Source organism: Leucoraja erinacea, chromosome 3 (genome assembly GCF_028641065.1).
Source record: "Leucoraja erinacea ecotype New England chromosome 3, Leri_hhj_1, whole genome shotgun sequence".
In the NCBI taxonomy this organism is placed as follows: Eukaryota; Metazoa; Chordata; class Chondrichthyes; order Rajiformes; family Rajidae; genus Leucoraja; species Leucoraja erinaceus.
The window spans coordinates 80,624,990-80,640,930 of NC_073379.1; the positions used below are offsets into that span (position 1 = coordinate 80,624,990).

At 43.0% G+C, this 15,941-nt stretch overlaps 1 protein-coding gene across 1 annotated transcript in view; it reads left to right on the plus strand.

The window, feature by feature from the left end:
• Window positions 1-6,048: 6,048 nt before the first annotated feature.
• LOC129695770 (transient receptor potential cation channel subfamily M member 6-like) overlaps window positions 6,049-15,941 on the plus strand; it is a 126,052-nt gene continuing 116,159 nt past the window's right edge. Inside the window, exons 1-3 of the mRNA XM_055633067.1 lie at window positions 6,049-6,378; window positions 9,583-9,662; window positions 10,936-10,974. Of these exons, the coding sequence (XP_055489042.1) occupies window positions 6,376-6,378; window positions 9,583-9,662; window positions 10,936-10,974 (122 nt within the window). The 5' untranslated portion in view covers window positions 6,049-6,375. The remainder of the gene's footprint in view (window positions 6,379-9,582; window positions 9,663-10,935; window positions 10,975-15,941) is intronic.

Here is a 15,941-nt window from a genome sequence, read left to right on the forward strand (position 1 = left end):
CCCTCCCTCTCTCTCCACCCTCTGTCTCAACCCCCCCCTTACATCCCCCCCTCTCTCTCTCCCTCACTCCCCCTCTCCCTCCCATGCAGCGAGGCTCCGATTCTGTGCCACAGACACCGCAGCCCCTACCCCCCCCCGCGGCCCAGAGAAATGGCCACTAACACAACGCAATATTCCACTATTTACCTGGAGTAGACAAGAGGCATCGAGGTGATTGTGTGGAGTGCAAATGGAGCTCTGGACACGCACGGGGAGACACATCATTTTGCGTCGCTACTGCGTCACCGGCTTCCCCCAACTGCGCAGGTGTTGATGGTCGCAATTTTTTTCCCCAAGTCTTCCAGCGAGCCAGAACCAGAATTTTGTCAAAGTGTCATTACGTCAAAGTGGAAACGTTGATAGCGCTCCATTTTTTATTTCTTGGGATTTTTTTTACTCTGAGAAAAACACACCTTGGCCGGAGGCCCCCCAGATTTTGAGGCCCTAGCTTAAGCTTGTGAAGCTTATACGTAAATTCGGCCCTGCTGCTGGGTATAATTCCTGGCACTCTCTACCCAGTAGCATGGTGAGAATGCATTCACCAGAAGGACCGCAGAGTTCAAGAACTCAGCTCTCCACTGCCTTCTGAAGCACTCGTGGTATCAATCATTCACTCTCATATTCAGATTTGGGTATGTTTCCTTACCAATCTTGTAATTCTCAAATTAATGGAGCATAGATATCTATATAATTAAAAGTCTCATATTGACCACTTCCTGTCTGCGCTCTATATTGATTTTAGAAAAAAACGAGACCATATATCGCTATGATTTTTGGCCATCATATTCCTCCGCTGAACAGGCCCTGAAGATTTTTTCCATCGATGAAAAATAAAAAAGTTATGTGTGTTTAAAAAACCTTGAGATCCTCTCGCCTATCAATCACTGCAATTAAGGTAACGCCCCTCCCGGGGGGGGGGGGGGAGGACTATAAAACCCCAGATGCCTGGATGTGACTCAGTCACTCTGCAAGATCGCGAGGGAGACGCTACGACTCTCATTCTAAGCTGTGAATCAACTGAACTGTGAGAATGCAATGTCCTTGCAATAAATTATTTGTTAGCCTTTAGTGACAATGCCATGAGTTGTTTGGCCTGCTAGCCTGCCTGTGCTTGAAACTGCAATGCTTTATTAAGTCCGACTGTGTTTGGAAGGAGTAAATGCTTTATTAGGCTCGACTGTGTTTGGTTCAAAAGTCCCGCTCATTTCGTGACTTCCGCTTAGTGAACAAGTCACGCTGATTGCGTAATTTCCGGTGAGTGCAGAGGTCATGCTGATTGCGTAATTTCCGGTAAGTGCAGAGGTCACGCTGATTGTGGAAGTTCCGCTGACTGCAGAAGCCCTAAAGTGGAGAGGCCGCGCTCAGCCGTGTGAGTATTCAAGAAAGTTTACTGTCATATATATGGTGTGTGAGTCAGTAAGTGTGTGTGGATTTGTGTGTGTGTGAGTGTCTGTGTGTGTGTGTGTGTGTGTGTGTGTGTGTGTGTGCGTGTATGTGTGTGTGTCGTGTGTGTGTGTGTGTGGTCTCAGTGACTGAGCTGCCAGTCCAAGAATCCATTCGGCCCACAATGTCCAAAGTAGCCTTCTGGAAACCAGTCCCTTCAGCCCACACCACCATGCTAGCACTCCAGAAAGCCCCTCCCACTTGAGAGCAATATTGGAATTGGTGGAGAGGTGGAATATTGCGCTGGGGGACCAGCTCTCCCGTGTGAAGCTGGTCCCCCAGTTGATTAGTTTAGTTGATTATAAACCCATCATTGGAGTTGCAGTTTTTATATTAATTGACAGAGTCATACAGCACAGAAATATGCCCTTTGGCCCACCGTCCATGCCGTCCATCAAATTTCCGGTCACACTAATCCTAAACTAAGTGTTTAAGAAAGAATTGCAGATGCTGGAAACATTTAAGGTAGATAAAAAAGCTGGAGAAACTCAGCGGGTGAGGCAGCATCTATGGAGCGAAGGAATATGCGACATTTTGGGTCAAGACCATTCTTCAGGGTTTACTAAGTGTTGTTAGGTTGAGGGCTCCAGGATTTACAGCATTGTGGAAGGAGCAATTATAAATTTCTAAGTCAGCGTGGAATATGGTTTGAAGAGGAGCTTACGGGTGATGATGTCCCCTCCAAACCATGAGTTACATGAAACACATCACTATTATCATGCACCAGAGGCGAAGGTGTACATGCTGAAGGTGGTAGGTGGTACTCCCTCTATTCTTGCCATAGAGGGAGTACAGAGAAGGTTCACCAGACTGATTCCTGGGATGTCAGGACTTTCATATGAAGAAAGACTGGATAGACTCGGCTTGTCCTGGCTAGAATTTAGAAGATTGGGGGGGATCTTATAGAAACTTACAAAATTCTTAAGGGGTTGGACAGGCTAGATGCAGGAAGATTGTTCCCGATGTTGGGGAAGTCCAGAACGAGGGGTCACAGTTTAAGGATAAAGGGGAAATCTTTTAGGACTGAGATGAGAAAAAAACAATTTACAGTGGTGAATCTCTGGAATTCTCTGCCACAGAATGTAGTTGAGGCCAGTTCATTGACTATATTTACGAGGGAGTTAGATGTGGCCCTTGTGGCTAAAGGGATCAGGGGGTATGGAGAGAAGGCAGGTACAGGATACTGAGTTGGATGATCAGCCATGATCATATTGAATGGCGGTGCAGGCTCGAAGGGCCGAATGGCCTACTCCTGCACCTATTTTCTATGTTTCTATGATTGAATGCATTTCGTTGTCTCTGTACTGTACACTGACAATGACAATTAAATTAAATTGAATCTGAATCTGAAGATGCTCTCATCAAGGTAAATGCAGGGAATTCCATCAGGCTCTTGATTTGATCTTTGCAACTGGTGGAAAGTCTGTGAGGTCTCTGGAGGAATGGTGCTTTCTGCACGACTCCTAGGCTTTGATCTGCTTTTGCAAGCACAACTCAGTGGCAAATTCCAATGGCAAATTCAGGACACTCAAGTATAAAATTCAGCAATGCTATTTGTGTCAAAAAATGATAACCTTGCCTGCAATCCCCACATTCTTTTAATCAATGAAAGAGAGTCCATAGAAACATAGAAAATAGGTGCACGAGGAGGCCATTCGGCCCTTCGAGCCAGCACCGCCATTCATTGTGATCATGGGTGATCGTCCCCTATCAATAACCCGTGCCTGCCTTCTCCCCATACCCCTTGATTCCACTAGCCCCTAGAGCTCTATCTAACTCAATTATCTATTGCTTACGTTTTTTTCCCCAATGAGCCAATGAAATTCACCAGTTAGCACCGGCTACAACCTACGAGAACCTACGAGAAACTTTGACCTCCTGGCAACTCACTAGCACCTCCTGGTGACCCGCCTACGGCACGAGAATTCTCCCTACTCTCCACAGCGGCTTCATTCTGGTCGCCGCTAATTTTTCAACATGTTGAAAAATTTGCGGCGACCATAATGAGGCCACAAGCAGTTCCTAGAATGCGGGAACTCCTCACGACCACGAAGGCGACTCCCCGGCAACCACCTGCGAACATGTGGCGACTGCATAGTCTCCTGCAAGTGGCCTAAAAAGTCGTCCAAGTGGGACAGGCCCTATTTAACTCTCTCTTAAATCCATCCATTGACTTGGCCTCCACTGCCTTCTGTGGCAGGGAATTACATAAATTCACAACTCTCTGGGTGAAAACGTTTTTTATCACCTCAGTCTTAAATGACCTCCCCTTTATTCTAAGACTGTGGCCCCTGGTTCTGGACTCGCCCAACATTGGGAATATTTTTCCTGCATCTAGCTTGTCCAATCCTTTTATAATTTAATGTGTTTCTATAAGATCCTCCCTCATCCTTCTAAACTCCAGTGAATACAAGCCTAGTCTTTTCAATCTTTCCTCATATGACAGTCCCGCCATCCCAGGGATCAATCTCGTGATTATGCTGCACTGCCTCAATCACAAGGATGTCTTTCCTCAAATTAGGAGACCAAAACTGTACACAATACTCCAGATGTGGTCTCACCAGAGCCCTATACAAATGCAGAAGAATCTCTTTACTCCTATACTGAAATCTTCTTGTTATGAAGGCCAACATTCCATTAGCTTTCTTCACTGCCTGCTGTACGTGTAAGCCAACATTCAGTGACCGGTGTACAAGGACGTCCAGGTCTCGCTGTACCTCCCCCTTACCTAACCTAACCCCATTGAGATTATAATCTGCCCCCTTGTTTTTACCGCCAAAGCGGATAACCTCACATTTATCTGTATTATACTGCATCTGCCACGCATCTGCCCACACACTCAACCTGTCCAGGTCACCCTGCAACCTCCTAACATCCTCTTCACTGTTCACATTGCCACCCAGTTTTGTGTCACCTGCAAACTTGCTCGTGTTGCTCCTAATTCCTTCTTTAAAATCATTAATATATATGTTAAAAAGAAGAGGCCCCAACACCGAGCCTTGCGGCACTCCACTTGCCACTGCCTGCCTTTCTGAAAAGGACCCATTCACTCCTACTCTTTGCTTCCGGTCTGCCATCCAATTTTCTATCCATGTCAACACCCTACCCCCAATACCATGTGCTCTAATTTTAGTCACCAGTCTCCTGTGCGGGACCTTATCAAAGGTTTTCTGAAAGTCTAGATACACTGTATCCACTGGCACCCCTTCATCCATTTTACTTGTCACATCCTTAAAAAAATTCCAGAAGATTAGTCAAGAATGATTTCCCTTTCATAAATCCATGTTGACTTGGACTAATCCTTTTACTGCTATCCAAATGCCCCATTTTACCTCTTTAATAATTGACTCCAGCATCTTTTCCACCACCAAAGTCAGGCTAACTAGTCTGTAATTCCCCATTTTCTCTCTCGCTCCTTTCTTGAAAAGTGGGATAACATTAGCTATCCTCCAATCCACAAAAACTGATCCTGAATTTATTGAACATTGGAAAATGATCACCAATGCGTCCACTATTTCTAGAGCCACCTCCCTGAGGACCCTGGAATGCAGACCATCAGGTCCAGGGGATTTATCATCCTTTAGTCCCATTAGCCTACCCAATCCTAATGAACATTTATTTCAGTTCCTCTACCCTCTTAGATCCTCTGTCCTCCAGTACATCTGGGAGATTGTTTGTGTCTTCCTTAGTGAAGACAGATCCGACGTACCTAATCAACTCTTCTGCCATTTCCTTGTTGCCCATAATAATTTCACCCGTGGCATAATAGTGGCATAAGTGGCATAATTTGAACCAACCTTAATTATTCCCTCCGTGTTATATCTCAGCTGGAAACTGGGGAGTTCATAATTGTTCCCAATCAGTCAGTAACTGCGTCAAATATTTATACATCAATTATCAGCTTTCATTTTTGCGTTCTAAGTATTTTTTCCATTAGCTCATTTAGTTTTGATTTTCTATTTATTTTCTATAGCTACTAATTAAAATAAATTCATTTTATTTGATGGTCCTTTTGTAGAACTTCATCTAATCTATCTGCAAGCCATTTGGACATAACAACATCGCAATAAAGGTCTAACCTCAATCTCTTTCAACGTATTCACCATTTTCTTTCTTTTCAGCTGCCAATGCTCATATTGTACAGAATAAAAATTATGACAACTTGGATAAAGTTACAGATATTAGTTCAGGCTGTTTGCTTGTGTTCATATTAAAGCTTTATAAATAATTTCCAATAAAATGTCCGAAAAAAAACAAGTTCATTCTGGTTATTGAGGAATGCAGATATACCTGTATTTACGTCCCAAACCAAGGTGCTGTAGTTTAGTGGAGGGAAGAAGTTTTAACCTTTTGTATACTTGCTGCCCTTTGTTGGTTTTAATCAAGTGAGTCACCTCTGCATTGTAAATATTGTCAAAGCATCTTAGGTTCTTTTAAATGATAGATATTACAAAATAAAAATGGGATAGAGAAAGAGAGAAACAGCTGAGTATAAAACTGGGGTGCCTTGACAAACCAATGGATTAATATCTAAGTTCTGGAAGGGTTAAAGCATACCATTGGTTATGTCTTTGACACATGTACTTTTGAAAAAGGTCTTGTGGGTTTAATGATAGGTAAAGCTGTTCTTTGTTTTACTGCTAATGGCTATACTATTTCTCCGAGAACTATTTCTATGTGAGAGAAAGGAGGAGTCTTTTATAAATGATTTGTTTTTTTCTGTTTCAGACCACATACTTCTGTGTAGCTCTGTGCTCATAGGTGCTAAATCGAAGCAAATGCATGCCTTAGTATTGCAGCAGTACTGCAGACTTTTGTATTCACCCTCCTCGGGAGCACACATCTTTTTAAAAAGCTTACTTCTTCAAGAATTAATAAAATTGATTGTAAAATATGGTAAGTCACCTTACTTCTTATGAAATAGATATTTATGTGTAATATCATCAATTTGTATTCACATATGTTTCATTAATGCAGTTGTTAATTCTAACTGTATACTTAGTGATAACAAATACAGCTTTTATGTTGAAACTAAAAGTATTGTAGATTGAATTTTAAAATAAACACTGTCCTAAATGCCTGGTACAGATCAAGTGCGATTTATTCTCACCAGCCTTGAGGAAGTTTTATAAGTGATTTTTAAATTGTATGTTATTGTGTGTTTACTTAATAGTGTAGTTAACTAAGTTAATAACATATTTACTTAATGTAATCATTTCTAGCATCTAATTGCATTGCTGTAAAATGGCAGTGTTTATCACTCACACTTAAGGGTAATTATTATAGCCTGAAGTATTTAAACTCCATAGAAACACCTCCAATTATTTATCCCTGCGTTTACAGGAGTGGAAATAAGATTTATCTTCCTTCAACGTATTAAACTGAGTAAAACTGCTTTTAATAGTAACCTTGTGATGGGTTAACCTTCTGGAACTGAAGTCAACGCATTCAACCTTAAACCAGACTAAGAACACATAATGATGTAGTACTTCAGTGCAAGTGAAATGCTGCATTGTTAATATATACTGTCTCACTGAATGAAATGTTAATCCGAGGGCAGTTAGTATCACATGAAGAAGAGCCTGTGTTAACCTAAAGCCCAAGTCCACAAACCTCTTTTAATTTATAATTTAAATAAATCATTTATCTGGTCATTCATCTCATTTGATGTGTGATGTGTTTACGTTAGCTGCCGTGGGCACAGCAGACTGCAGATGCTAGAGCAGAAAACAAAAAGACTGGAAAAACTTAGTAGGTCAGGCAGCGTCTGTGGAGGGACTAGGCAGACGATGTTTAGGATCGGGATCTTTCTTCAGAATGATGGAGCAAGGGGAAGAAAGGTAGAAATGAAATGTGGGTGGGACAAAGTCTGGCAAGTGATATGTGTAGGAGGGAACTGCAGATGCTGGTTTAAGCCGAAGAAAGACACAAAAAGCTGGGGTAACTTACTGGGTCAGGCAGCATCTCGGGACAAAAGGAATAGGAGAAGTTTTGGGTTAAAACCTTTCTTCAGACCTTTTTTCATGCAAATGATAGGTGGATACATGTGAGGGGTGTACAGTGATTGGCAGATGGATGGAGTAAGTGAAAATCTCATCCCAACTCTTTTCACCTTCCTTTCGGACTTCATTAAAAAATAAAGCATTGGTGTAGTTGTTGGCAAAGTTAAAAATAAGGTGGCATTTTGATTACTGTAGATGGTATAACCTGAAAACCATTGGGTGATAAAAGGACGATCAAGCAATCGACAACAATAACTTTGTCAGCCCTGTTTAAAGCCCACTTAATTTTCCACCAATCTCAATGGAAAAGAGTGGTGGGCTATAAATGTGACTACTAGTTTGTTATCATCCACCTGTGCTACTGCCATAGATGTATTTGACTTCTTCAGAATTTTGGAGAGTACTATAGAAGTGGCAAACATGCAATGGAAAATGATGCAAGAAAACCATCTCAGGACTAACCTTAAATACTGAAGTCCAGGATGTCTGCTATCCAGGACTGACTTATAACATTGAACACCATAACACTTGGGGGTGGCACAGTGGCGCAGTGGTAGAGCTGCTGCCGTTTAGCACCAGAGGCCTGGGTTCGATCCTGGGTGCTGACTGTATGGAGTTTGTACGTTTTTCCCGTGACCGTGTTGGTTTTCTCTTGGTGCTCCGGTTTCCTCCCTCACTCCAAAGACGTACAGCGTTTGTAGGTTAATTTGCTTCGGTAAAAATTATAAATTGCCCCTAGTGTGTAGGATAGTGTGATTGCTGGTTGGCGTGGATTCGTTGGGCTGAAGGGCCTGATTCTATGCTGTATCTCAAAAGTCGAATAGTCTAAATCATTTGAGAGCAGGGAGCACTTTGCTGCTTATTTAAAACTCTGATTCACTGTGCAGCAATTTGGAACCAAACTCTCCCAAAAAAAGTCTTAAACATAGCTGCACCTCTTCTTGAGCATGTTTAAATAATACTACAGAAAGCCTCAACCTGCAGTATGAATCTATCTTGACTGGATGAGCAAGATTCCAAAACACAAATCATTGGAATGTATAATACTTACCAAAAGAGACTCTTTAATTCATTTAGCCCATATTGTTATATAAAATCCATTTAGTTGTTATTCTCAATCTCTTTCTCTGTAGCTCGGACATTTTTTTTGCCCTTGCAAGTACTAATCCAATTCCTTCTCATAAGACATTAATTTGTTTGCATCAACTTCTCAAACAATCCTTTCCATCTTAACCCCTTGCAGTGTGAAGAAGTATTTTTTCTCATGAGTGCTCTGCTCATGACCTTGAATCTATATCCTCTGGTTCTCAGCCCCTCCAGTAACAGAGCTGTACCTCTTTATTTACTGTGCCTGGAACACTTCATGATTGTGAAACACTTTCATCAAATCACCTCACAACTTTGCTGTTTGAAGGAACGCAGCCCCATATCCTTTAATGAGACATAAAGAAAATGCAGATGCTGAAATCTGGAGTAAAACACAAAGTGCTGGAGTAACTCAGCAGCTCAGGCAGCATCTGTGGAGGGAACTGGAGAGGTGAGGTTTTGTCGTGATACTTCATCAGATTTACTCTGAAGAATGGTCCTGACCCGAAACACCACAGATGCTGCTGGACCTGCTGAGTTACTCCAGCATTTTGTGTTTCATCTATATCCTTTAATCTGCTTTCAGAGATAAAGTATCTTCAGCCTGTCTCAGTTTTTGAAGTGGACATTGAGGAATTACCGGCAATAGAGATGCAGTGATTCTCAGCTCTGGTGCAGAAATTGGAGCCAGAGAGTCATACAGCACGGAAACAGGGCCAATGGGCCAACCTGTCCACGCCGACCTAGATGCCGTATCCAAGCTGATCGCATTTAGCCCATATCCCTCTAAACCTTTCCTATTCATGTATTCCTTATCAAAGTAATGTAATGTCTGTGCCACGAGACTGCCCATTGGAGCAAGATGAATCCTGGTTGCCAATTGCAGGCTCTATCACGGGTTTAAAAGTAGCATCGTGCTGTTGATGTTCATTCAATAAACCATCCAGTCTATTTGAATCCATGGACATGCTGCAAAAAATATAATTAATTAGATCTTTCTCTTCCTTTTCAGACTCAGAAGTCGTGGATTGAAGCAGTTTTCTGTAAGCGCGAATGTGGAAAAATTATAACCAGTTCAAGAGATTCTCACAGGTTAGATGCCACAGACTTCTTTATAAAGTTTAGAGGAACTAGTCCAACATTCTGAGTAGCTTGTAGCACACATGAAGCACGTACATTTATCACTATTTACTGTTAACTAGTTTAATCACCTTTTACACAACATTTTATAACTATTGGGTCGAGCAGAGTGAATATAGGTTCTACAATCATTTAAAAACAAGTGTGGGAATGCAGTGAAAAAGGCACATTGATATAGAACATAGAAAAGAACAGCACAGGAATAGGCCCTTCTGTCCACCATGTATGTGCCAACCCTGGTGCCAAATTAAACTAATCTTATCTGCTGCGCATGGACATTATCCCTCTATTGCCTGTCTGTTCACGCGTCTGACTAAATGCCTCTTAAACGTAACTATCATATCTGCTTAAAAGGACACAGAGTGCTGGAGTAACTCAACAAGTCAGGCAGCATCTCTGGAGAACATGGATAGGTGACGTCTATAGTCTATTGACGTTTTGGGTCCGGTTCCTTCTTCAGACCTTCCTTGTTTCTATTATATCTGCTTCTCCCACTTCCCCAGGCAGCATATGATCTATTGTAAACTCACAGACATTCTTTGTTTGCTGATAAATAAATACTTAAGTGAGCTAGAATCCACTTCTGGGACTATCATGGAATCTAAAATACCTTGACTGATGTGTTTAAATCCTCTTGCAGTAAAGGCCAACATACATTTGCTTTGCTACTTGCAAGAATTATTTGCATGTCGTCCTTCAGTCATGCATAGGTTTCTCTGAACACCAATAGTAGTTTGCCTTTCTATCCTTTCCACATATATTCATGTGGTTCAGAGGTTAGTTCTTATTTTATTTAATCTAGCCTGTTAGTATGAAAGGCATCCTTTTGTTTGTAATATGCTTACATAAAAATAAACTGTGCAGCCAGAGTACAGGATCAATTGGAACTTAATTCAAAGAAAAGTGATTTCCAATCAGCAAATGTTGGCAGTGCATCTGCCGTCAGGTTATTGATGTTGGGAATGGTACTTTGGTGTTGGGGGAATGAGTTTAAGATGCAAGGCTCAGGATCATTGTGGAGTGTGTATCTTGCAGCTGAGTGTGTACTATCTAATGCGGGAACACTTGGTCATGGCATTAGGTCTTTTAGTGAAATGGAAGCTTCAGCAACTTTGGAGATAGAACATGGTAGATACAGAAAGCTAGTATACGATTGGCATTGATTTTCGATAGTGTTCGGGCAGATTGAACAAGTAATTGAAATTAAAATCTTTTTTTATGGCAGATGTCTTCCAGGATGCCAGATTTGCCAGAACCTGGTGCGGTAAGTACATGAGATACTTTTGCCTTTTATGACTTTTATAAGCAATGCACAAAGTCTGAATTTCAAGTAAAGATGCCATAGATTGTCAGGTCTTGTGCTGCTCTGCAGAGTGGGATGGATGTTCTGCTGCTGACCATTCTACTGGAGACCAAAGATACTAGATTATGCTGGAGACCCGGGCCATTGTAATGATAGTCAGTCTCCATGCAGGCACTTTGAGTGGATTCTAGGAGGGTGTGGGAGTAAGGAAGATGAATCTATGATCAACTGTTGGCTATGTGGGAGACACAAAGTGGCACTGCTGACCTTAACAATTGTCCGGAAACGCAAATGTTTTCAATCCATTTACAATCTTCAGGGCAGCAACTTTGTGTGAGAAAACAACTTCAAAACACTGCATTTAGCTCCACCTTATTCCCTGCAATAGCGTACATTGTAAGATGTCTTCCAGTTATAATGCCATAGAGTTATGTGGCACCTTTTCTATCCATATACTTGTACAAATGTCTTTCAAATATTGTAATCGTACCCAGCTCGACAGCTATCTTTGGTTGCATGTTCCATACACCCACCACCCTCTGTGTCTAAAGGTTACCCCACAAGCCCACTTTAAATCATCCCCTCTCACTGTAAATCTATGTCCTTCTCCTACAACCTCAGGTGAAAATGACTGTGACTATCCACCTTATCTGTGGCCATCATGATTTTATATATTTCTATTAGGTCACCCCTCAGAGTACACATAGATTCAGGAAAAAGTCCCAGCCTGCCAGGTTTCTCTTTATAACAAAAGCTCTCCATGGGCCTCCAGGGGCGCCATATGATGGCAGCCTCTGCCTACAGTCTGTCTGTTTTTCTATATTTTTTTCTATTTTTATTTTGTTTAAAAGCAGGTTTTGGAGGATTGTTTTAGTATTTCTATGTGGGGGAGAGGGGTTTGGTAAGGGAGAAACTGTTTCCCAGTCACTTCCTGACGAGGATGTGACTATTTTCCCAGTCGCATCCAACCCCCCCCCACCCCCCCCCCCGCGGCCTACCAACTGCATTGGCAGGGCCTTTCTTGCCGGAGACCGGACCAGAGCTTCAGCAGCGGCGCAGCGCTGGATTCATCGTGGAGCAGGCGATGCCTTACCTGGGATCGCCGTTTGAAGCTCAGGAGTGTTGGGCCTGCTGCATCAACATCGTGGAGCTGTGGTTTGCGGAGCTCCCAGCCACGGGCGGCGCTGACCAACATCGCGGAGTCCTGGGATCCCTTTGCCGAGGGCCGCCAGCGTGAATCTCCGACCAGCTCGACCTGCGGACTTTGGGAGCCGCGGTCTCCGGTAAGAAGTGGCCGATTCGGAGGTCCGAGCCGCTGAGAATGTTCTCCTGCTCCGACGTTGGAGTTTCACCATCCCGGCGAGAGGGCCTGAACATCGGGCCGCCCTTAGTGGCGACAGCGGGGGGTTCGGGAGGCCCGCGACCGCGGGTGAACAACAGAGGAGGATGACTGAACTTTGGTGCCTTCCCTCTCAGTGGGAAACTTTGATTCCGCTGTGTGGGGATGTTTGTGTTAAAGACTATCGTGTTCTGTGTTCTCTCGTATGGCTGTATGGTGACCACAAATTTCACTGTACCAATTGGTGCATGTGACAATAAATGTCTCTTGTCTCTTGCCTTGTTTTGTAACTTCCTCATGAATCATTTCTGCATCCTTTCCACCTTAATGACATCCTTTCAACAGCTGAGAGACTTGAAGTGTGCACAATGTTTCAAGTGTGGTCTCACCAATATATTGTCTTAACATGACGTCCCAGGTCCTGTACTCAATGCCCTGACCATTGAAGCCATATGTCTGCTTCCCTACCCTGTCTACCTGTGTTACCACTTTCAGGCAATGATGTACATGTACCTCCTGAGCTCTCTGTTCTACGGGCCCTACCATTTACAGTGTACATCCTGCCCTGGTTTAACTTACCAACATGCAACTCCACTATTCGATCTGATGGATTGAAAGGAGGCAGGAGCCATGGAAAATCCAGTGGCGGGAGTTCCAGTTCCAGTTCCAGTTCCACTCGCTCCCAAATTCTTATGATATTGGTGGTCTTCTATTTGTCTGACATTCAATTTTCTCCCTAGCAGAACTATTTAAGAACTTTCTTCTAAGCAAATGGTTGGAGAATCAATAGGTTGGTGACGCTTAACAGTTGAAATGGATGAAAAGTCAATTAACCTACAAACGTGCAGGTCTTTGTAATGTAGGAGGGAGCCAGAGCTCCCGGATAAAACCCAGCGGTTGCAGGAAGATCGTTAAAAACTCTGCACAAACAGTATCTGTGGTCAGGATCGAACCTGGGTCGCTGGCGCTGTAAGGCAGCAGGTCTAACCACTGCGCCACTGCGCTACACAAATGTACAAAAGTATTTTTAAGTTATGCAAAAGTCACGGTCACGATGGCGCGGCGGTAGAGTTGCTGCTTTCAGATAAGGTACATTTATTGTCATTTGGACCCCTTGAGGTCCAAACGAAATGCCGTTTCTGCAGCCATACATACAAACGACCCAAGACACAACATAATTTACATAAACATGCTAAGGCCAAATAAACTTATTTTTCCAAGTTCTCCAATGTCAGAGTCAAAGTCAAAGCCCCCGGCTGGCGATGGCGATGGTCCCGCGGCGCCGGGTGGTGCGAGGCATTTACAGCGAATGCAGCACCGGAGACACAGGTTCGATCCCGACTATGGGTGCTGGCTGCATGGAGTTTGTACACCGTGACCGGCGTGGGTTTTCTCCGATATCTTCGGTTCCTCCCACACTGCAAAGATGTAGGTTAATTGGCTTAGTAAATGTAAAAATTGCCCCTAGTGGGGTGTAGGGTATTGTTAATGTGCGGGGATCGCTGGTCAGCACGGACCCTGTGGGCCGCTGTATCTCTAAACTAAATTAGCGTGGTTGATTAGCGTGGTATTTGAAAATGCTTTTGTTAGATTCCCAAAATAACATCTTATTCAGTCTTGGAAAGTGCTTTGATCGTGTCAGTGGAGGGAGACTCCCCAAGGGAAAAGTAAACAGTAACAGGTATTTCCCTCCTTTGTTATGGATAGCCAATTCAATCTGCTTCAAGGCCTTGAAAGAGAGGAAATTAGGATTTTATAGGTTGTGGGAGGTCACTTGCTATCAGTGTGCTGTGCTGTGCTGTGCTGTGTGCCAAAGTTAACCAATCTCTGAACATGCTATTTTATGCATCCTGTTTATTGTTTTATGTGAGTTAGATCATAGTACGTTAACCTGTAGTGGAGAAAAAAAAATGTGTATGTCAAGCCCAGTCTGATTTACTGCTGGCGTTCCCGGAAGAGAAGGCAGATCTTGTAATTATCTACTCAGTCTCTTTTCAGAAGCCATTGTTGAATCATCGCATATTTTTTATAATTTAATTTATTTAATGTGCTGAGTCCTTCCCCTCCTTCGTGTGGTATTTCAAAGTTGTATTCCCTCATCTGCTATCTGCAGCCAAATCAATCTGCTTAGGCTAGAGAAACGCAAAGCGTGCAGTAACTCAGTGGGTCAGACAGCAGCTCTGGAGAAAAAAGATGGGTGATGTTCCTATCCTTTTTTCTCCAGAGATGCTGCATGACCAGCTGAGTTACTGCAGCACTTTGTGTCTATCTTCAGTATAAACCAGCATCTGTAGTTCCTTTCTGCACTGCTTCATGGCTTTTCAGGATTGTCCCAGCAGCAGTTTGGAATTAGACTGAAGAGAGGAACATTGTACAGGTTATGGGAGGGCACTTGCTATCTGTAATTTCCTTATTTTCCTTGTGACAGTCTATAGGTCAGATTTCTTACAGATCATCCCCCCTCCTCCCCCCCATGACATAGCAGTTGCCAGCCCGAATGAGATGTAATCTACAGGAGACAATCTATTTAAAGGACAATGTGGTTGGTGCAATTTCTTTTGTGTGGGGAGGGGGGGTTAAACAAGAAGATTAACACTGTCTCCATGGAGCGAGCACTTCACCATCGAGAATGACCTGGTCTGGCATCTCAGCGACTCCACCCTGATATAATGAACACCCTATGATCTTTGACTGGCTCGAACACAGAACCCACATTAGTGTCCATTGCTCCTGACCTTGTAATCTTCAAATGAGTTTAAAGAAGATATCTGCTCCAACCATAAAATATCCTGGAATTTATCCAACCTAATCCTCCTGGGTAATCTCAACACCAAAGTGGAAAGGGATCCTACCTCTGAGAAGTCTCAACTGGTATGGAAGGAAGAATGGGGTACCTTTAATATTACCAAAGGAGGCTTTTTGGCCCACCTGGTCCATATCAGTTTACAATGGACCAACCTCATGACTTCCATCCAACCCCTCCTTAGTTCCCAGTACCATGACAGCTTATACATTCTCACATGCCCATTAAGAATTCTTTGATTTTTGATTCTATCGCAGTTTTACAAATTAAATGGCAAGCTATAGTGATTTTCATTCATCTAGCAATACAACAGACATATTCACCATATAACAACTCTGAAAAAAAATTGCAGGGAGCAGCACCAGCCACTATATATGGTATTTTTGACCTCACTAAAATCTTTGACTTCATCTTGAATTTACTTCCTGATGGCTTGCAAGTCTTGATCATGATCAGCAGGTCTACAACAGAGCCACTCACCGTGGATGTGGTGTCAACCAAGGTTGCATCATGGCTGTAATGCTTTCTCTTACCATAATGCACCAACAAACTGCTCATGGGATTGGAGCTGATATTCAGAACTAATGGGAGATTATTCAACCTTTTGCAATCACACTCCAGGACCAAGGTCAGGCTAAACGCATCGGCCAAGCTGCTGTGGGCATTTGTGTTCACTGAGGAATTAACTCAGAACCATCATCAACTTGTTCACTGAAAGTACAAGAAAATGATTCCTCTACCATCTCGGCCTCACTGTGCAATGTTGCCCTCTGACACTGAAGGTTT